General features: G+C 43.4%; 1 protein-coding gene and 1 pseudogene across 5 annotated transcripts in view; both read right to left on the bottom strand.

Annotated features, from left to right (window-relative positions):
- SLC26A8 (solute carrier family 26 member 8) overlaps nucleotides 1-21,378 on the bottom strand; it is a 75,381-nt gene that overhangs the window by 1,069 nt on the left and 52,934 nt on the right. For 4 of the 5 annotated variants that reach the window (XM_027126734.1, XM_027126736.1, XM_027126735.1 and 1 more), the window contains 9 exons: nucleotides 16,421-16,498; nucleotides 10,155-10,250; nucleotides 8,652-8,758; nucleotides 8,501-8,570; nucleotides 8,022-8,114; nucleotides 7,781-7,912; nucleotides 4,121-4,489; nucleotides 871-925; nucleotides 586-770 (listed from right to left, as the gene is read on the bottom strand). In XM_027126734.1, coding sequence (XP_026982535.1) covers nucleotides 586-770; nucleotides 871-925; nucleotides 4,121-4,489; nucleotides 7,781-7,912; nucleotides 8,022-8,114; nucleotides 8,501-8,570; nucleotides 8,652-8,758; nucleotides 10,155-10,250; nucleotides 16,421-16,498 — 1,185 coding nt within the window. The remainder of the gene's footprint in view (nucleotides 1-585; nucleotides 771-870; nucleotides 926-4,120; nucleotides 4,490-7,780; nucleotides 7,913-8,021; nucleotides 8,115-8,500; nucleotides 8,571-8,651; nucleotides 8,759-10,154; nucleotides 10,251-16,420; nucleotides 16,499-21,378) is intronic. The other variant, XM_027126733.1, reaches the window with a different exon arrangement.
- Nucleotides 10,250-13,438, bottom strand: LOC113630846 (Holliday junction recognition protein pseudogene; annotated as a pseudogene).

The following is a 21,378-nucleotide window of genomic DNA, read 5'->3' on the forward strand; positions in this document are numbered from 1 at the left end:
TGGTCTGGTCAGCATTCCTGGACATATTGTCTTCTTGATTTTACTTGTCTTTCCAACCCCCTAATGTAATCCTCAGCAGGCCCTTCATGACCTGGCCTCCTGCTATCTTCTTTAGCTTTATCTCTGTCTATAGTCCCCACCTTTTGCTCTAGCCATAGAGTTAGACTGGCAGATCTTTACGTCTGCTAGTTCATCAGTTTTATTATCCATCCCAAGGATGGTGGTGGGGGGGGGATTCTAAAGGGATAGCTAAGGGAGATATTTAAAATATTTATTAATTGGTATGGCACTGGCACTAACCAAGCCTGCTGTAAAAAGATCCTTGAGTCCTCTGCTGGGTTGGGTAACCCCTCTTCAGTTGGGAAAGGATCCTGAATGACACCCAGATGCCATGGCAGTGTGGGAACCTGGGACTCAGGTTTATTGCTATTTACCAACTGGTAAGGGAACCTTTCAACATTTTAAATTCTGGGACAGCCACACTCAAAAACCTTTCCTGGACGTTGTTCATCTCTATCTGATTAGGTGTCTCCTCCCACCTCACCACCATACCACTCCCCACCCCGATGCTTCACATCATCCAACCTTGTCTGTTTCTGAGTAGGCTCCTTGTATCACTGTCTCCAATTCATCCACATTTAACTCGGAGGACTCTGGCAACCTCCTTGACAAAGCAAATAGCACAGCATCATGGAGGGTGAGGAACAGCTGGGCCTTGGTGATGCCAGTGTCAAAGAAATCATTCTTCTCAAGTGCCCTGATCACAGAAGCTACAAACCAAACCGGGAACACACACAGGGTCAGACATCTGGGGAGGAGAGGATCCAGGATACAAAACACAGCCCTCTTCATAAGATGAAAGATACTCACAGTGACACCCTGCAATGAGCACCAAGATGTTTGCGTTTTGGAAAGCACTGAACATCTGTGGGGAGAGAGTAAGCCAGTTTTAGAGATCTTCACACTCAGTAGAGGAAAGGGCCTTTTAATTAGCTGAGTTTTAAAACTGCTTTGGTCATTCACTTGTCTGGGGTATATGTACCTTTGCATCCCCACCCCATTCAGCTCTGTAAACATTTGATGAGTGAACTGCTTTATGCCAGGAAATGCCTAAAGTGCCAGAATACAAAAGAGAATCAGATGGTCTTGGGTGGGGAGTGAGAGGGAGGGTTGCCCATGGCCTTAAGTGGGGAAACAGTTCACATAAAGAGATAAATGTTCACATGAGGACAGTGCTAGGATAGACACAGGCACAGGTGTGATGGGGACACACTGGACGGGCCTCATGAACAATTATACCTTGGTATTATTGCTTAATGTTTGCACGTGACCTCCTTCTCTCTGGAGTCCACTAAGCAGAGGTGGCAAAATGTGGCCCAGAGATGGTCAAGTGATATAGTTGGGAAAGGTATTCAGGAACCCTGAGGATCATATTCAGTGCTGCTCTGCAAAGTTGTATTTGAATTTAGTAAAACATCAGACACTGACCCCAAGTATATACTTCAGCCTATATATATATGCTCTGGAGCTATAAATCTTAACGTTCAATTCAAAAGAAGTCACCATTCACCTTAATACTCTAAGACTCAACAGGTTCCAAACCTGGGCACTAAGTTGGAGTGTCAAAAGAAACAAAACAGACAGACTCTACTTCTTTCACTACCAAGGGGAAACAAGAAAGTCATTCTTGATCATACAGTAAATCATAAAGTTATTTGGTAAAGAGCCACTATAGACACACTCTAAATGACGAGCAATGGGAGATAGAAATATCGTGAATTAAGAAGAAGCTTAAATGGAACAACTAATAAGAACAACTACTGGGATTTTTCTTAGTGGGTTCAAGTTTTCAATTATAAAGTAAACAAAACATAATGACTTCCTCCAACAAGGTGGGATACAACAAAGCAAACAGCACAGCGTCGTGGAGGGTGAGGAACAGCTGGGCCTTGGTGATGCCGGTGTCAAAGAAATCATTCTTCTCAAATGCTCTGGCCACAGAAGCTACAAACCAAACCCGAACACACACAGAGCCAGACACCTGGGGGGAAACCTGCCTTTTTAAAGTGTGAGGGTGTACCGTGAATCTCTGAAGCCTGCAAAGTTAAGGTGCCGGACATTGCCTCAATGATGGGGCTGGAGCAGAAAGTCATCAACGTAGGCCAGGTTGATGGAAGGGTTATGCCACGGACCAGAACATATGGTGCCTCCAAAAAATGGAAGACGAGAGGAGAGAGGAAAGGATGGCCCAATTATACTACAGAACAGGGGGAAGAGTGATATAATGTCAGAGGCTTTAAGTTCCAGTGCCGGGCAGGCCCCTTCGTAGCTGCGAGCACAGGACTCTTAGGGGGAAATATGGCTTGTCTCTCAGGGCTGTTGTGAGAACTAAATGAGATAGTGTATATAAATGTGCTCAACTCAGTCTGGCATGTAAGAGGCATTTGATAGTGTAGTCAATGAAATCTAAAACCACAGCTACAGTGTAAGACTGGGAGAAGAGAACACAGCCCAGTAGTACAACCTAAGATGGAAAAGTCCCAAAGATAAGACATTATCAAGTATATTTGAGCCTGCAAATGGAGTGGGGGTGGGGTGTTGGTGGGGAGAGGGTCTCATGGATGGGAAAGACCTTAATGTAAATCTCTTCTAAGCCTCTCATTTTATAGATGAGGAAACCAAGTGCAATTTATTAAGTTACCTCGGGTCTGATGGACAGTGAGTGGTAGTAAAGCCAGGACAAAGCACACATCCACAGACCACCAATCAGAGTTCTTTCTGCTATGACAAGCTTCCTATTGCCTTAGACCAAAGAGGAGCTGGACTCACTTAAGACAGAATCATATTCACTTAGGAATAAGACATAGGATAAAATATTTATAAATATTTTGTTAAAATGGAATCTGAGGATACAAGAAGGAAAGTCAGCCAAAGGAGCATATCTCAAAAAAAGGTGGGGGGTGGGGGACGGACAGTGGTTAAGAATCACCTGCCAATGCAGGGGACATGGGTTCAAGCCCTAGTCCGGGAAGATCCCACATGCCACTGAGCAACTAAGGCCATGTGCCATAACTACTGGGCCTGCGCTCTAGAGCCTGTGCCACAACTACTGAAGCCCGTGTGCCTAGAGCCCGTCCGCAACAAGAGAAGCCACTGCAATGAGAAGCCCACGCACCACAACGAAGAGTAGCCCCTGCTCGCCGCAGCTAGAGAAAGCCCGCGCACAGCAACAAAGACCCAATGCCGTCAAAAATAAATTAATTAAATAAATTAAAAAAAAAATGTGGGTGCAGTTAGAGCCAGGAAGTGAGTGGGTTCAGGATGTGTAAACCTGAGCCATCGCCAACAGGAGCAAGAGTGAGATAGAGGACTAAAAACTGAGATAAGCTGGCTTGAAAAAAAAGACACTGAGACATTAAATATGTCTTTAATGTCTCATACTTATGAGACATTAAACAATAAAGCCAATATGGTTAGTTGTGCACCTAAACTTCCATATTGTACAAGAAGGAGAGAAATGAAATCTGTCTGAGAAACCAGAAAGTGGGAGAGAAGCCAGGACTCAGGGAACATAGCTTTGAAGGAAAAATCTTTCCTGCCCTTTTCACCCAAAGATGCAGGCAATGAAGAAGGAACTGGGGAAGATCCTTACAGGTACCGGACCGGGCGGCCCCATGCTTGGGGTGTCATTTCATCACAACTTCTTCAAACCCGGGTGCCTTTTAGAGCAGCTGAATAGTGGAGAATTCCTTGTGAACTTTCTTCTGTAGCATTTGAACCTATTCCTTGACATTTTTTGTAGCTAACTCCCAGGATACGCTGGGAGTTGCTGGGTGTGGCACAGATTGCTGTTTCAATGGTGTTAAGAGTTTCTTATCTTTCAGTCCTTGAGAAATAATATGCCATGGTTAGGGAACCAACCCTAGTTTAGTAAATCAGAGTTGCTTCATTTTCTTTTTATTCTGGTTGACCTTAAACTGTCTTTGGTGCTCAAGTTCCTAGTGGCCTAGGAGTCACAGAGCAGCTAACCAGTGACTAACAGGATTCAATCAGGATCAGGGCTGGGATGGTGGTGGTAGGAGGGGATCAGGGTTCTTGTGAAAACCTCCTTAGTACTTACCTGTCTTAGTACGACCAAAGCCTGTGCATCCACAAGATGTACCATGGAGAAGTCCAGGATGATGGTGTGGATGCTGGGTAGAAGAGATGAAGTCGAGTAAGGCAGGAGTGTTCTACCCCCAACCTGAGTTTCAGAAGCAACAGGGAGTGTGATCGACATGCTCCTAGAGGGGTCATCAGAAAGCCAAACTTTCTCCACCTCCTTGTAGTTTGGATTTCTCTGGGATGTGGAAGATGTTATGTACGGTACTTGGTCATCGGACATAGTCTGGCTTGTGTCCATGATTTTGAAACGTGAGCAGCGGACCAGGTTAATGGAGGACGACGAGTCGAGGTCCCTTTTACTTTCAAATCGTTCTGTGTAAACAACCTGGGATGACAGAGTTAGGGGAGGACTATGATAAGACTCAAACAAGCCTGGAAGCATTTGCAACTATGCTGTTTCTATCTACTAACTCACTTCCCTCTCTCTTGGAAAACTCCGCAGACTATGCATTATACCTTTTTTCCTTAGATATCTCACCGTCGCTTCCAGCTTGTGACTAAAACCACGTTCATCTTTCCTGATCCTCACCACTCAGAGCCACCCCTCCCAACTTCCCCACGCGCGTCAGTGACATTATCATTGTCTTAGTGAGCCAGACTTTAAATCGTCTTTGATTTATTCCTTTCCCTCATCCCTGGATTCTAATTAGTCTCCCGCACCTACTAGAACTTTGAAGTATTTCTTCCATCAGTCCCTTTTCTCAACACCTCCTTCTTTTATCAATGAAACTGTCTTCTGTCACATTTCCTTAAGGAGACAAAAGGTACTTGAGTGTGGCTGTCTTTACCTTTCACTCCTTTCATGCTCCTAATAGGCCTATGTCGCTTAAGGACAGGACCAAGCACCGGGAATACAATGGCATGAAAGATGTGAATGCTGACTCTGCAGTCACAGGGACCAGATTCTACCTGGGGAGAGGGCACGTGTCCATTTAAAGGATGAATAACAACCTAAATGGACAAGAACTGTAAGGCATGTGGGAAAATGAAGAGTTCATTTGCTAGAGTGGTATACTTTGGGGTGATGTTTCTTTAAGAAAAATCTGTTGTTCTAATAATGTTGCTTGTGAACAACAAGCAACATTGTTGCTTGTTGCTTTTCTATTTAAAAATAGAAAAAAAAAGTAAAGATTAAAACTAACAAGGTAGTATATATTGTATTGCTAAAAAAAAAGTGGTGTGGACAAATGATAATATTACAGTTCAAAGGAGAGAGGTGCTCCCCAAGCCTTGACAGTCACTGAGGCCAGGCCTTTGGGGGACAGCTGAGCACTGGCTCAGTGTTGGGGAGATACAAGGTCCTTCAGGCAGAAGAAACCTCTGAGAGCCTCCCCTTTCTCTCTGTCTACTCTATACTCTTTCAAGAGCTTTCACAATCCACTCCCGCCGGGTCTGCCTGAACTTACTGCCCAGGCCAAGCCTCTTACTCTGAGGATCCCATGCTTATTTCTACCTCAGTGTCTTTGTCCAAGCCTATTCATGGACTGGGAGTCCTTCTTTTTCCTACCTGATGTAAATCCAAATTTCTCTCTCCTGCCCAGCTTAAGTCCATTACTACCGTGAAGTTTCCCTGCCTTTTTGAGTTCATGCCAATCTCTTTAACTGAAGTCTTAGAGTGGTTAGAATATAAACACACGATTTAGAACATAACAATACTGCATGGTATGGTTTACCATCTTATTTCATCAGTTTTAAGATGCACCATTACTTTTTGTACTGTCAAGAAACAAACAAAACACTGCAAATTAAACTATAATAATGCCATCAATTGTACAATGCATCTAAATTTCAGAGATGTGAAAAAAATGTATATTTTTGGATGGATAAATACAATAATAGCCTTAAATGTCACATTAATAGAGAGCTGTTTCCCCAGTTTGATTTTTCTTTTTTTTTTTTTTTTTTTGGCCGCACTGCACAGCTTGTGGGATCTTAGTTCCCTGACCAGGGATTGAACCCAGGCCCACAGCAGTGAAAGCACCAAGTCTTAACCACTGGACTGCCAGAAAATCCTCCCCAGTTTGAATTAAAATTCCATAAATTGCTTCAAAATAATCCTGTGATTTTGAGGGGCTGTAAGTGGGTAGGGATATAGATGAAATAAGATTGAATACGAGGTGATAAATCTTAAAGTAGATGGTGAGTACATAGAGGCTCATTCTACTTGTCTCTACTCTTGTATATGTTCAAATTTTTCCATGAAAAAATTAAAAAAAAAAAAGAACAACCTGGATGAACCTTGAGGATATTATGCTATGTGAAATAAGCCAATTGCAAAAAGACAAATACTGTATGATTCCACTTATATGAGGCATCTGGAAGAGTCAAAGTCACAGAAACAGAAAGTATAATAGTGGTTGCCAGGGGCTGGGACGAGGAGGAAATGGGGAGTTGTTTAATGGGTCAGAGTTCCGGTTTTGCGAGATAAAAAAGTTCTGGAGGTAGATGGTCGTAATGATTGCACGGCAATGTGAATATATTTAACACTATTGAACTGTACACTTAAAAATGGTTAAGATGATAGATTTTATGTTATGCATTTTATACCACAATTAAAGAGAAAAAGAAAAAAGAACTACCTGGAGACAGAGGCCCCTAAAAATTTATTTTCCTTTTTCATAGTGTCATAGTTCTGGGCACACAGTATGAGATCAATAAATATTACATCATATTATACTCTAAAATGTATTTTCTGATGTCCTGTAAATACTCTCTACAATATTCAGTGCAGTGTGGATACAAAATAAAAATTAGAGATAGTGTTAGTTCTAGTAGTAGAGCAGTCCTCTTGGCAGGGAAGTTGGTATTTTCCAGGAGCTCAGTAGAGCCTATGCTCCATTCGGGTGTATGGCAGTAAGAGTGGGTGCTTGGTATTGTAGGTGATGAGGGGGATGGGAGGTGTTCTTGTGTGTGTGTGTAGATAGAGCTGCTCCTCCAGGGTGTTTGTGTGGATGAAAGGCCTTGAAGCTGGAAATGAACAGCCCTGCCCTGGGGAAAGGAAATATTTAGACCAAATCTGAGTTGGAAATTAATGAGCGCTACAACTCATCTGCTAAAATAATCTTCAGACGCTGTAAAATCCCCATGTCTGCTTATCTGCCCTCCACCCCACATCATCATTTCCCGGGTCACAGGCAGACATCAGGAGACTCTGACAGATCCTTGGGAACCCCAGCCACCTTGACCCTGCCTGCCCTTGACCCTGCTGCAGTTAGAAAACAATCTTTAAGTCACTTGTTTTCAGAAATAGATAGCCAGGGAGCTAAGATAAAAGTCAAGGAAACAGGGACAACCAGGGAACTACTGACAACGTCAACAGGCAGACTGTACTCTGTGCTCAGATAAGTTGCTGACCATTGAGAAGGGAATCAGGAGTCAGGACATCTCCCCCTGCCTCCTACTTTCAGGGCAAGATCTGAACCTGAAAGGGAACCCGTGTCTCCATTTCTGAGTAGAAATCTTTGATTTCCAATTACTCATGGTTCGTCTAAGAGTTAAAATCCCTGAGGGGGTTTAGATTTTCTTTTCTTTTCTTCCTTTTTTTTAAAAAACTACTAGTGCACTTCTTTTTTATAAAATGTGGAGAAAAATGCAGAAAAGAAGACATGTTTCTAACCCTGGGCGGTGGCTCCGGTTCATCACAGTTGCAGAAACACCAACAAAGCTTTCCTTGCTGGGGGCCATCTTCATTTTGATTAAACAGGCTGTAAATTTCTTCTTCTGTAAGAGGCACCTTTACCATTTCAACCTGAAAGACATATGAGGGGGTCTCATACGGATGGTGAGTGGGGGAGGGGAGAATACTCGGGGAAGGGGAGGGGAGCAGGTAGAGAGAGGCTGGGGAGGAAAGCCTTCACCCCCTTTAACAGCTTGCGCTTTAGGTAGTGAACATTGACAAATGTAATGGAGTTGCAGCACTGGAAGATCTTCACCCCTGGAATGTTTGTAACCTGCAAGACAAATAAATGTAAACTTGAGGGAAATATTTCAGCTCTTTTATGGAGTAAGAAAAAATAATCCTTAGAACCTCCTGGAGAATCTGTATTCTTTATAAGAAGCAAGATCTAGCAAATTCCTTCCTCCCATTTTCATCATGTGCTTTTCCTGCTTTCTTCTTTTCCCCTCCATTTCCTCATACCTCTCTTTTCCTTGGCCTTCCTCCCCCAAAGTACATTTTAAAATTATCCTTAACTGGCTGCATCTCTTTCCCCACCTTTGTAAATGCATATCTGCAGTGCAGCAGACAGGAGCAAAGGGGTTTTGTAGGAAAACTAGGCAGCAGGCCTGGTCCACCCCATCCTTTGGGCAAAGGAGTGGGACTGATCTGGATTCTTACCTCCTGATAGTCATGGAAGCTTCTATAAATATTGGTGTTAGGGATCTGACCCAGGAGGAGAATCTTAGTTCTGAAAGTAAATGCATTTGCCTTTAGCTCACAGTTGCCTTACCTTGCCATGGCCCACCTCCTATTACCTGAGACAAAGTACCTGTGTGACTGAACAGTGATGATGAAGAAGGTAAAAGCTACTGAAACAAGTAATCCCATGTCCAGTCCCAGTAAAATTGCGGATATGAACGTCACCATCCAAATGAGCTTATGGAAAAGAGGAAGAAGGGAAAAGGAAGACCGTGATAACAAGCAGAATTGAGAAAATCACAAGTCCTCTATCTCAACTCACCTTTACCCTTTCTCTCCCAACACCTAGGATTTAGAGAACAAATTCCACAGCCATATGAACTGATACCATCACAAATGATTGGGTCCAAGGGCTACCTAGCAATTCTTTTATGCATCCTTGGTCACTTCTCTCTTTAATTCTCTCTTAAAACTTCAGTTTCCTCGTGTGAAAAATAGGAATAATAGTATCTAATTTATAGAATTTATTGAGATTAGAAATATTATTTGTAAAGCAACCCAGAACACTCACCAAATTAGTGGTTGCTATTTTAAGAGCTATGATAGTTATTGGGAATCTCTTCAAGTTCCTATCCCACCACCTTCTCCATCACTCTCAGCAGGTGATGTTGACTTTATTTTCACAAAGGAGATAGGCTGAGGGGGGAGGGATAAATTGGAAGACTGGGATTGACATATACACACTACTATATACAAAATAGATAACTAATAAGAACCTGCTGTAGCACAGGGAACTCTACTCAATACTCTGTAATGGCCTATATGGGAGAAGAATCTTAAAAAGAGTGGATATATGTATAACTGATTCACTTTGCTGTATACCTGAAACTAACACAACATTGTAAATCAATAATACTCTAATAAAAATTAAAAAAAGAAGATAGGCTGAAACTCCCTTAAGTATTTACTTCCCCCTCCACCTACCACTTGTTAGTATCTGCACTCAACCTTCCCCCGTTCTCTCCAGGTCTCTTGGAAGGGCTATCCCTCCTCCTAAGACTAGAAGCTCTACCTGTGCACTGGACCACATTCCCCTCTTAACTTTTCAGGGACCTGCATTCCAAAATGATCCCTCTTCCTATCTCTTTGCCTCTTCTGGGTGCTTCTCCTCTCATTGTATCATATCCCCCATCTTTTATTTCTTGCTGTCTCCCCTTTATGTCCTCTAGTTTTGTGCTCTAGAGAGAAGGAGAGTGCTCCATCAGTTACTCTTCCTGGAAAGACACCTCCTTCTCTTGTTAGAATTTGTGTCTCCCATCCTGGAATGTATTTCTATTAACTGGATTAAAAGTCATTCAAATACGTGATGTATGATAAACCCTTTTTACTAGATCTGTATGTAACTGCAGCTACTTAATTAATTGCATTTTATTTAACTTTGCATAGTTGGAACGGGTATTTCCATGCACCAATAACCTTGACTCCCTGTTTAAAGCAAAAGTAGAGTACTAGGCATCAGAGAGTACTAGGCATCTGCCAGTGCCTTCCGGTTGATCTCTTTCGTTTGTTCTCTTCCCCTCTCTGCAGGCTTCCCCTCCGTCCTTCCCACCCCACCCAGGACATCTACACTCACACAGTCATATTGGTTCTGCCTCCACAGATTGGGTAAGTTGTAAATGGTTTCAAGGTAGGGTAGGACATTGCTCAGAATAATACCAGCCAGCACAGCCTGTGGGGAAAAGATAAACACTACTTCATTTTCCTTTCTGGGGTAAAACTCCCAAATTTCCACAAAGGTACCACAGAGAGTTAGGCAGCCTTGCCACTCAGAGATATTATGCACTGATATTTCATAAAAATACCAGGTCCATGCTTTGACTCATTGTCTAATCAAATAAGTTTTCTCCACGTTTTTCTCTGCTCACCTCCATAATTTGTCAAATGCACAAAACAAGGCAAGGCCAGGTCACTCATTTGGCTGGTACAGCTACCACAAGTCCCTTTTATTTTTTATTTATTTTTTAAATTGGTCAACTTTATTCAAATAATTTCCAAGAACCCAGAGAGTCATCTCAACGGAACCAATTTCATAGAAATTTGCTTTGAAGGGCAGATAAGCAAAGCAAGTTGTCACATATTCTTGAGAATTTAAAAAAAATACACAAAAATCAGAGAGGCAAGAGGGAATGCTTCAGAATAACTTGGCAACAGATTTTCAGCTTTGAGGTTTTCTAACACGAAATCACTTTTCTCTTCCATCCTGAAAGATGTGTTGTTCTTTCCACTTCTTCTCTTCCCAGGTGACCTGTAAAGAGCCAGCCTCTTCCCCAGGCCTCGGGATGGCTCTGCCCACAGGTGAGAAATCCCCGGGTCCAGCCCACCGTCTGCACACCTGAGGGTCTGATAATCGGTGTCGTTTTGTGGGCACTTGATGGCCCCAGCTGGCATCGAGAGCAAAACCTGTAGATAGAGGGGCCCTAATTGTGTTTGAGCCAAGGGGACTTTTAATGCTCTGCTGGGGTGACGATGACAAGTTCAGGGGGCCCTGGGAGCCAGAGTCTGGATGGAATTTTCCTGAGAAGTCTTCTTTTTGATACCAAACTCCCACACTTGCTTTATCTGGAGATGCTCTGGTACATAAAGGCACCTGCGTCTGCTGAAGCGATTTTTGGCAATACTTTTGATGAAGCTTGTCAAATTTTTCTTTAATGTCATCGTAACGATCCCTGGCACAGGCTGGAGGTTGTACCCTGGGTACTGAAATGGCTTTGTTGAGTGATACTGACTTCCTAAATCCTCCCAGATCATTTCCTTGACAAGCAAGGTCAGAGGTCTGCTCCGAGCGGCCCGGGCTACATGTGGAGGTGGTCTTTGAAAGCGAAGGGAAGGAATCACTCTTTGGTGGGCAGCTACCCTCTCTGATAGATCCTTTGCCCAGGCTTTCAAAAGCCTCACTCAACCTCTTAGCTTTTGCTCTGCGGAGAGGGCTACTCGGCCTGTGGGCTTCTACACCCTGGGGGCTACCAGGGCTTGCTGGACCACCTCTGTACACATCCACAGCCGAGGAGCCGGGAAGGTAAGTCAGGCAGGGCTGCTTCCTAAGATTTGAGCAATATTCCTGATGAAGCTCGTCAAATCTGATTTCCATCTCCCTATAACGATTCCCTCCCTCACCCGGCGGTACTCTGGGTCTAGAACCTATTTTCACAGGAGAAATCAACCACTTTAATGTCATGAATCTATTTTCCTGATCAAGATGATACACTGCATTGGAGTCTAAGTAAGTCAATGAAGAATGATCCTTCTGAGGCGTTCTCGGAAGCTCCTTCCAATGTGAAGCGAATGCGTGGATCTGGGGTTTGTTTACTTCAAAAAAAGCCCTTCCCAATTTTAAACCCATCTTATGGCCAGAAACATCGAGTACGTTCTCGCGATCTCTTAACACTGCCACGTCCTTCGCAGGTTCGGAGCCGGGTGGACGTCTCTCCTGGGGGCTCCTCCGAGAGCGCCTGCCTCCTCTGCAGCTCGTTCTGTCCATTCTGCTCTTACACCTGGGCCTCCGCTTGGAGCTCCAGTTCTGACGGATGAACGTCTTGGTGGAGATGACGCAGGAGGGCCTCACACCCAGCAGGTAGCTCATGGAGTGTAGCATGCCCACATACAGATCGCTGAGTGTTGCATTGCAGACGTCCTCAGCCTCAGAGCATGCGCTGCTTGAGAAGCTGCTGCCACCGGTCCCTCCCTGTAAGGAGATGCCATCACCCCTCGGCACCAGGGCCAGGCCTGCTGAGCAAGAGTGCAAAGCATCACCCTCTCTGGGCAATGAGGTTGGCTGAAATGGGCCACCGGGGCTCTCTTCAGAGATGCCACCATAGTATCCTCGGGCAGGGCTGGCGGGTGAGGCCAATGAAGGGATCAGGGTCACACGGGTGTCCTTTCCCTCTCCGTAACTGGCACACTCCAAACACCCTTCATCCTGCAGCAGGATATCCACTTGTGTCAAGTACTTCCTCCTTAGCTCATTTTTCAATGGGCTCCAAGGCACTGCAGGCATCAAGTTACCAGCAACCACATCTTCTTGGAATAAAGTTGTATCAGTATCACTGCTTATTGAATCCTCACCTTGTGTGCAGGGCAAGGGAAGCTCGTGACCTCCAGCTGGGATTCGCATGGGTCCATCTGTCCTGTCATCCGTCTTCACCGGGGAGCCCTGGATTTGTCCTGCATTTCTTTCCTTTATTAATCTTCCTCCCCAAATTCGCAATCCCTGGGGTGTCTCGTAGGTCAGCGTGGACATCTGCACCACCGGGGCGTCCTCGAAGGGCTGGTTGTACTTCTCTATCAGCTGCTGCATGCGCCTCTGGAAGCGGCGGCGGCTGTCCCTGAGCTTCCGCAGCAGCGCGTCCTCTCCCAGGACCTCGCCGTCCATGGTGCTCGGACAGCCAAAATCCACAAGCCCCTTTTAGATTCAGGTCACTGATTACTTACTCTGACAGTGAGAGGAAGAGTACCCGCAGGTTATGATCATCTAGCCCCTTCTGCTTCCATGTTGTCACTTTGGTGTCTGAGGCAAGCCCTCAGGGAGGCTGGCACCTTTGGCCATTTTTCTTATCTTTGCCTACTTGGCCTTGCTTTGTCTAGTTTGCTTGACATAATCTATGTTACCGATGTTGCTTAGAAACCATTCTCAGAAGGGATGACAAATTAAGAGAATTTCCACTCACAGGAATGCTGAAATAGTTTCAGTTGGGCTTTTTTCAAGTCTAATCATGATGTACTACAATTATTTCAATGATGAGATACAAATTTTTGTCCATCAAATTAAATTAGCAAATTTAAAACATTGAGGACATCCCATAAAAATGGGTGTTGAGTATTGCCCTTTTGGAAAATAATTTGGCAATAAATCAAGAAATGCTAATATGCTTTCACACAGAAATTTTGTTTTACTCTTAGAAATCTATCTTAAATATAGAAAAGGGTAGATGTACAAAATTGCTCACTGTTGTGTTATTTATAATAACAAAAATTCAGATAACCTAATTTAAGATGATTAAGTTATAGTATGGAGTATCATGCTACATATTAAATTAAAACAAGAATACCAGATTGTACAGTTAGATCACAATTATGCAAAGTACTATCTATTTATAGAGAATAATATTGGTTAGACATATGCCAAAATGTTAATAGTGGTTTATTTGTGACTATGGCTTCAGAGACTGCCACCTCAGTGTGTAACCAGTCTATCTAAAAAATAGATTTTTATCTATTGTGAATTTTCCAAAGTTTTAAAAGTAAGCACATCTCCCTTTCTAAGGGAAAGAAAGTGTCTTAAATGTAAGAAAATGAAGATGGATACTCATAGGGATGTAAAATCATCAGGGCCTCAAAGTAGAATCGAACCTACTTTAAGAAACATTTCTCATCCTTTTCCTAGCCATCCTCTCTTCTATATACTCTGCCTGGGAATTAGAACTGATCCTATCATCAGGAATGGATTGGATCCAAGCTTACTCTTATTTTCTGAGGTTACTCAGTGACCACTTGGTCTTAACAGGTCAGTAGAGGAGGGAAGAACAAAGATGAAGTCAGCAGAAATTACTTGTTTCCCATCTTCATCTTCTTTCCAGTCAAGAATCTCCCAAAATTTCCACAATTTGCAGGGAGATGTGGTAGGAAAGATAAGAAATTCAACTTCATAGGGCTTTTACCAGGTTTTTGGCTTGAGGTATGGAGTATGAAGAGGAAACAAATCTTTTCATGACATAATATACAATAAAATTTTTACCTTTCTTTTTTTTTTTTTTCCGGTACGCGGGCCTCTCACTGTTGTGGCCTCTCCCCTTGCAGAGCACAGGCTCCGGACGCGCAGGCTCAGCGGCCATGGCTCACAGGCCCAGCCACACCGCGGCGTGTGGGATCTTCCCGGATCGGGGTATGAACCCGCGTCCCCTGCATCGGCAGGCGGACTCTCAACCACTGCGCTACCAGGGAAGCCCTTACCTTTCTTAATATTAAGATAAAACGTGCTCATGTGTAAAGAAGAATTGAATTTATATATAATTTCCATCATACAAGAGATAACCATTGTTAACATTTTGGTATAGCCTATGTATTTTTTCACACAAAATTGGAACAATATTGAATATACTATTTGCATTATGGTTTTTTTAAAGTTTTTTTTTGATGAGGACTATTTTTTAAAAATTTTTACTGAATTTGTTATAATATTTTATTCTGTTTTATGTTTTGGTTTTTTGGCCATGAGGCACGTGGGATCTTAGCTCTCTGACCAGGGATCGAACCCGTACCCCGGGCACTGGAAGACGAAGTCCTAACAACTGGACTGCCAGGGAAGTCCCTGTATTACGTTTTTAAAAAATTTATGTTGGTTCTGTTGCTAACTAGTTGAGATCCTAGCCAGGATGTTCCACCAATTACTCTCCTAAGGATTTTGCAACAAGCTATCCACAGTCGTTCAAAGAAGGAAGGAATCATTTGTAGTTTAATACTCATAAAGTCCCAGTGTTATAGAAATTCAGATATTCCACTGATCAGATTGTATTCACATTTTCTCCCCCAGAAACATCCTAACTAGATGATATAAAAATAACATGCCATAACATGGTTGGCCAAAAGCAAGGGCTGTTCTATCCCCAACATATTTATAGTAAGGGAGGGCTTACCTACTTTTATCACTACCCTTTAGTGAATTCTGACAGATTTTTATTTGAGATTTTTAAAAATTCTGACTCTTCTAGAATGGAAAAATATCATTGTTCAAAGTAAATTAGTGAGTGGCCCTCTGAAAATAGACTCCCAAGAGTTACAGCACCAAAGGTGCTATATAAACTAAATTCTGTAGATGGCTTCTGCTGGGAATCAGAGGACAGCTTGTGTGATAAACAGAAGCTTAATCCCACCCACCATGCATATATTCCATGGCTGGTTTCCAAGGTCCCTGAATCACAAGAGCAGAAGGCAGCAACAGCCTTGAGATGGTCCTGCTCTACTGAAACCTGATATTTACCAGGTGGAATAAACGCATTCAAAAGGATGGGCATAATATTTACAACCACACCAGCTTAGGGACTGCCACCTCAGTGTGTAACCAGGCTGCTGCACCAGGAATAAAATCTCCTCCCCACTCCCTTAGTACTATCTAAAAATGGCTAAAGGGAACATTAAGGAAATTTAAAAGGAAATTATGATGACTGGGCATTGATCTGTATTGTCACTTAGAACAAATCAATTATAGCTAGTAATTAATGCACCTGGCATCTCTAAATGTAAGGTCATCCGTCTCACACAAAGGGAAGAAATGGCACATAAGTATATAGAGGCATCCTAGCTGAACACAGAGTTAAAACTCAATTTTTAGATGCTGCCTTTAGTGTTCTGAACTGACCAAGAGGCAGTGTGGCAGCAGTAGGGGGATTGAGTTCACATGAATGCAGAACAAGGACTTCTGGAAACTATTTAGGAAAACAGATGGCATGAATGCACAATGAGCTTCCAAGTCTGTGGTGGTATTGGGTGTTCTGGCATCAGAAGTCTATTTTGGTCATGTTTAACTGAATCCTTACTTCCAAAGCTTACTTTATAGCTTAAGCAAAAAAAAAAAAAAAAAAAAAGATTAACGGGAACGAGAAGAATAACAATTGTTTGAGTGCTTATTACTAGCTCAAAACCATTCTCTCTATATTATACATATTATCTTATTTAACTCCCAATCCTGTGAGGCAGTGGCTATTATTTTAAAGAAAAGGAACTAGAAATAGGCTGGGACCACCACTGGGGATCAGTTGAATGCAGTTCTCCTCAGAGATGCCCCACCAAGATGTAATCTGGAGATCCATTCTTTCTTGACTTAGCTATTTGATTAGTTCTACTTACATTTGGCAGTTTGTAGAAAAAGCGTCCCACCTTCACCATCAGGAGCAGCATCACAACCGCGCCTACCAGAGATGCAAACTGAGGAGACAGAGCCAGTTGGAGAGAGACCATCAGGAATGTATTTGTCCCTGTCTGCAACTGAGGCCTTCTGCTTGGTGAGAAGCATGTCATTTTTTTCTTAAAAGGGGTTGAGTATAACCATCCAGCATAAGTGCATTTTTGGTGAACTGACATTTTCAGGTCCTGCCAAAGTGCTAAACACATACTAGGTACTCAATAAATTCTTGTTGATTGGACGTATGGAGGCTTTCTGAAAAGTCCCAGATTGTCTTGGATATCTGAATCTTTCTTGCCATAGCTTTGTGCTATGACTCTGAAGTCTCCTAAAATCCAGCCTGCATTTCATCCTAAATTTAACCCTTCTTTGAACAGTTTAGAAAAGCCCTGGTAGACTCATCACTGTCAGCCCTAAAATCCCAACCGTTCCACCTCGCTCTTTTGGAGCCTGGATAACTTGCCATCTAACAGCTTCAGTGGTGCTTCATCTTAAAAACACCATGATATTCACTTCTGATTTCCCTGCTTCAGTTTCCCTCTGCCTCACTGCCATCAAAAAAGGTTATGCACATGAGTCAGGGCTGTATATAGGAGCTCTGGGTCCTATCCCACCTGGGTTGACTACTCTGGGCTCAGTACTACTTGGTAAGCAGTGATTCAGATTGGCAAATACAGGTAGAAAGCTAAGAAACATAGTTCCCTTTATAATCTCAAGGCTCTCTGGACATAATCTTAAACTCATTATATCCTCTATTGATAAATTTCCATTGTTTAAGCCCCTACTAAGAAAAAATAATATAAAGCAGCATAATTGCCCACTGTGATGGGGGTGGAGGAGGAATAAAACTGTATGTAACCACAAATCAAAACAATGGCATATACAAGCAAGAACAAGCAACCTTAAATCTAAACCATTAAATGACCACTCAGCAATGATTCTCTAACTTTTTTTCTCTTTTTTTATTAGGTGTGAAAAAAATAACTTCCTACTGGATTCCCTCTCACCACTCACTGCTATTTGCCATATAAATGTATCGCTGAAAATAATCGCAATGAAATCAACATCCTACTTCCTTCTTTCCCCATCCCAGCTGATGCACAGCTAATGGGACCAAGCCAACATGGAAAAGTTGAACCTTGAGAGAAGAGTGAAGGGAGAAGGATTCAGGAGAATGGATCACTGTAACTGAACCTCAAGAAGTTCTCATGGCAAACATTTTATACACTGTGGAACTAAAAAAAGGTAACTGAAGCCATAAGTTCCTCCAGCCAATGTACATATCAGCCTGTTGCTGCGTCGAGTTTTAGAGTCTAGCTTCAGGCAGTCTTGCACTATAAGAAGAAACTGCTTTGATTAGCACAGGAAAATATATCAGGACTTTTCCTTCCTTCTACTCCTTTCTCCAAAATTCTTCTGATTATTTTTAAGGAAGCGAAGACATACAGACACCAAAATTAGCTGTATAAACCTAGTTTAAAATGAGCACAAACCAGACACTGAATCCCATAAAACTTGCTGCTCAGGGAGGCCTGCCAATAATTGTGTGTCCCCCACGGCTGCACACGCAAAGGGGTGGGCTTTGGGATCAGAGGGCCATCCTTGGTGGCATTGTGCCTTAAGAGGATGCTTGATGGCTCTCAGAATCCCAGACTCAGTGCCTGAACAGGGTCTAGAGACAACGAGCATGTACAACTTTACACCTCATGCATGTTTTGCTTTTCTGCTCTGATTTTCCATCACTTTTCCAGGCTTTCTTGAACAAAGACTGACTCTACCTTCTTTCTGGGCATTCAAGGCAATGTGAGGTCGCATAAAACACAGCCACTACTGACATGCAGAACCTCAGACACCAAATGCTCCATAAGCAGCGGACAGTACATTACGATGGACCAGCCAGGGCACTAGGGACCTGGGGTGGAAGCTCTGATATTTGAACATCTTAAGTGACACGCACTATGGTGGGCCCTATTGTCATCCAGTTTAATTCTCACAACTGAAAGGTTATCCTTATCCCCATTTTACAGGTAAGGACTAGAGCCTCAGAAAGTGAAAGTAACTTGCCCAGGGTCACACATCTAGAATTACTGAGTCAGGTTTCAATCCACCTGACCAGTTGACTCCAAAATCCAGGCTCTCTCCACTGCCCTATCTTCTTCCTCTAAAAAGAACACAGCTCATTTCTCTCTTTGATAATTTTTTTCTTTTCTTTTTTAAAATAATAACTCTTTTTTTTTTGCCGTATGCGGGCCTCTCACTGTTGTGGTCTCTCCTGTTGCGGAGCACAGGCTCGGGACGCGCAGGCTCAGCGGCCATGGCTCACGGGCCCAGCCGCTCCGCGGCATGTGGGAATCTTCCCAGACCGGGGCACGAACCCATGTCCCCTGCATCGGCAGGCGGACTCTCAACTACTGCGCCACCAGGGAAGCCCAATAACTCATTTTTAAAAGCAGTTCTGGGAGCCTGGGGACAAGGCAAGAAGGCTGGTCCTTGGAAAGTAGAGAACAAGGAAAAGAACCCAATCATAGAGAAGAGGGAAGCATAGTGGTCAGAACTGGATGAGCAGGCCCAGGCCATGGCTGGAAGGGCTGATAGGTTTTGCTACAACCAGTAAAGACAAGTGGGTTCTAGACAGGAAGAAATTAAAGTGAAATCCAGACACATTTTATACAGTTTGTATTTATGTCAGACATACATCCATATACACATACATACATACACACATACATAATACATATATATATAAGTGGCTCCTGGTGACAAGTCATGTCGGAGAGGTTCAGAGCCAGCCCCCTAGCCTCTCTTTCCTGCAGTCCTGAGGAGATTTGAAAAAGTAGGGGTGTTCTCAGGCAGAGTGAATCAAAAGTCCCCAGAGAAAAAGGGTGGAGAGAATAACCCCTGCTATGGGATGAAGAAGGCTGAATGAGTCCAGATCAGAAACTTACTGGAGGTGGGGTAGCTCCAATGTGGAGGGCCAGGGTCAGGGGCATTCTCTACTTGAACAAGCAATTTGCCCTGGGCAAGTCAGGGTCTTGGGGAAGGACTTATCAGTATCCCTGGGGACATACTTCCCTTTGAAGGGTCACTGTACCACAAAGAGAGATGTCATTGGTAGGGGAGAACAATGCCATAGCAGAAAACAGAATGAGAGCCATCGGCAACCTTTGAAGCAGGCACTTTGTCCAACAGGCTAAAGGCAACTCTGAGGCTGAACTGAAGCCCTTCTTCCCTCCCTCCATCTATACATATCCTAACCCTCTTGCAATGATCCATGAAAGTCTCACTTTATCCATCATTCTCCTTCTTGCAATATTTACGGCATTTTAAAATTTATTCTGCACTTAATTTTACCTGCACCGTGATTTAGTTTTTTCCAACCACATGCATCTTTTCTCCCAAAATTTGTTATGCTTGTATACTAAATAAACGAAGTGTGTGGTCACAAGTCAGTGGGAACTATTGTCCAGAATTTCCATTTCTTCTTACCATAAAATCCTTTCATTTTGACTTCAAAATTTTTTCAGACTTGCATAGAACATCCTTCTTTTTAACATAACTCATCTTCCTTCTTTTGGTCAAACGGTAGTGCAAAACAGCTACATACACCTTAAAGGCCAATGTGTCTGGCAGAAGCTCTATGACAAAAAAACTCAGTCCACATAAAATCATGTGGTATGGGCTTACTCTAGACCCATGTTCTCACCCCTGCCCAATCTTCTGATTTATATTAGCTTTCACCTTATATTTCACTTATATTTACCCATGGACTGTGACACTTTATCTTTCCCCATTCAAATTCAGTGTCCATTCTTCTGACACTTTACTTTTTGACCATGGCTATACCTCCCTACTGTGCTGCTCTGGCCTAAGCTTGTCTTTGACTTCTGTCACTGTTTCTGTGCCTCCTGATCCCCGGACTCATTCCATGGGCTTACTCCAGGTTCAATTCTGATAGTTCTTTGACACTTAATCATGCTATATAACGGAGATGGGACACCTCTCATGTTGTCAAGTTGTAACTTTTATCTAGTCAGTTTAAAACTCATGAACATTGGACTTAAAAACTCTCTTGCCGGGGCTTCCCTGGTGGCGCAGTAGTTGAGAGTCCGCCTGCCGATGCAGGGGACATGGGTTCGTGCCCCGGTCCGGGAAGATCCCACATGCCGCGGAGCAGCTGGGTCCGTGAGCCATGGCCGCTGAGCCTGCACGTCCGGAGCCTGTGCTCCGCAACGGGAGAGGCCACAACAGTGAGAGGCCCGTGTACGGCAAAAAAAAAAAAAAATTAATTAATTAAAAAAAAAAACTCTCTTGCCGGGCTTCCCTGGTGGCTCAGTGTCTAAGAATCTGCCTGCCAATGCAGGGGACACAGGTTCGAGCCCTAGTCCAGGAAGATGCCACATGCCGCGGATCAACTAAGCCCGTGTGCCACAACTATTGAGCCTGCGCTCTAGAGCCCGCGAGCCACAACTACTGAGCCCACACACCTGGAGCCCGTGCTCCGCTACACCAGAAGCCACTGCAATGAGAAGCCCGCGCACTACAACGAAGAGTAGCCCCTGCTCGCCGCAACTAGAGAAAGCCCGCGTGCAGCAACGAAGACCCAACACAGTCAAAAATAAATAAATGAAATAAATAAATTTTTAAAAAAATCTCTTACCTACAATTAGAGAGCTTGCCTTTAGAGCCTTCTCTGCCAACATTTTCCCTTTCCTTCTTCCCTTCCATACCCTATATATTTAGTTTACTAATTCAGGATACCTGAAGAGGGTCTGACCTAGATAATTTTCCCTTACACAAAGGTAGAATGGTCATAAATTCCCTAAGCTCACCTAGACAAAGACTTTATTCTCTATCATGAAAGCCTCTTGTCATGCCCTTTGAGGAAGCCAGGAAAGTTTCTAGT

Source organism: Aethalodelphis obliquidens, unplaced genomic scaffold (assembly GCF_003676395.1).
Source record: "Aethalodelphis obliquidens isolate GAN/ISIS:26980383/991018 unplaced genomic scaffold, ASM367639v1 scaffold31, whole genome shotgun sequence".
NCBI lineage: Eukaryota > Metazoa > Chordata > Mammalia > Artiodactyla > Delphinidae > Aethalodelphis > Aethalodelphis obliquidens.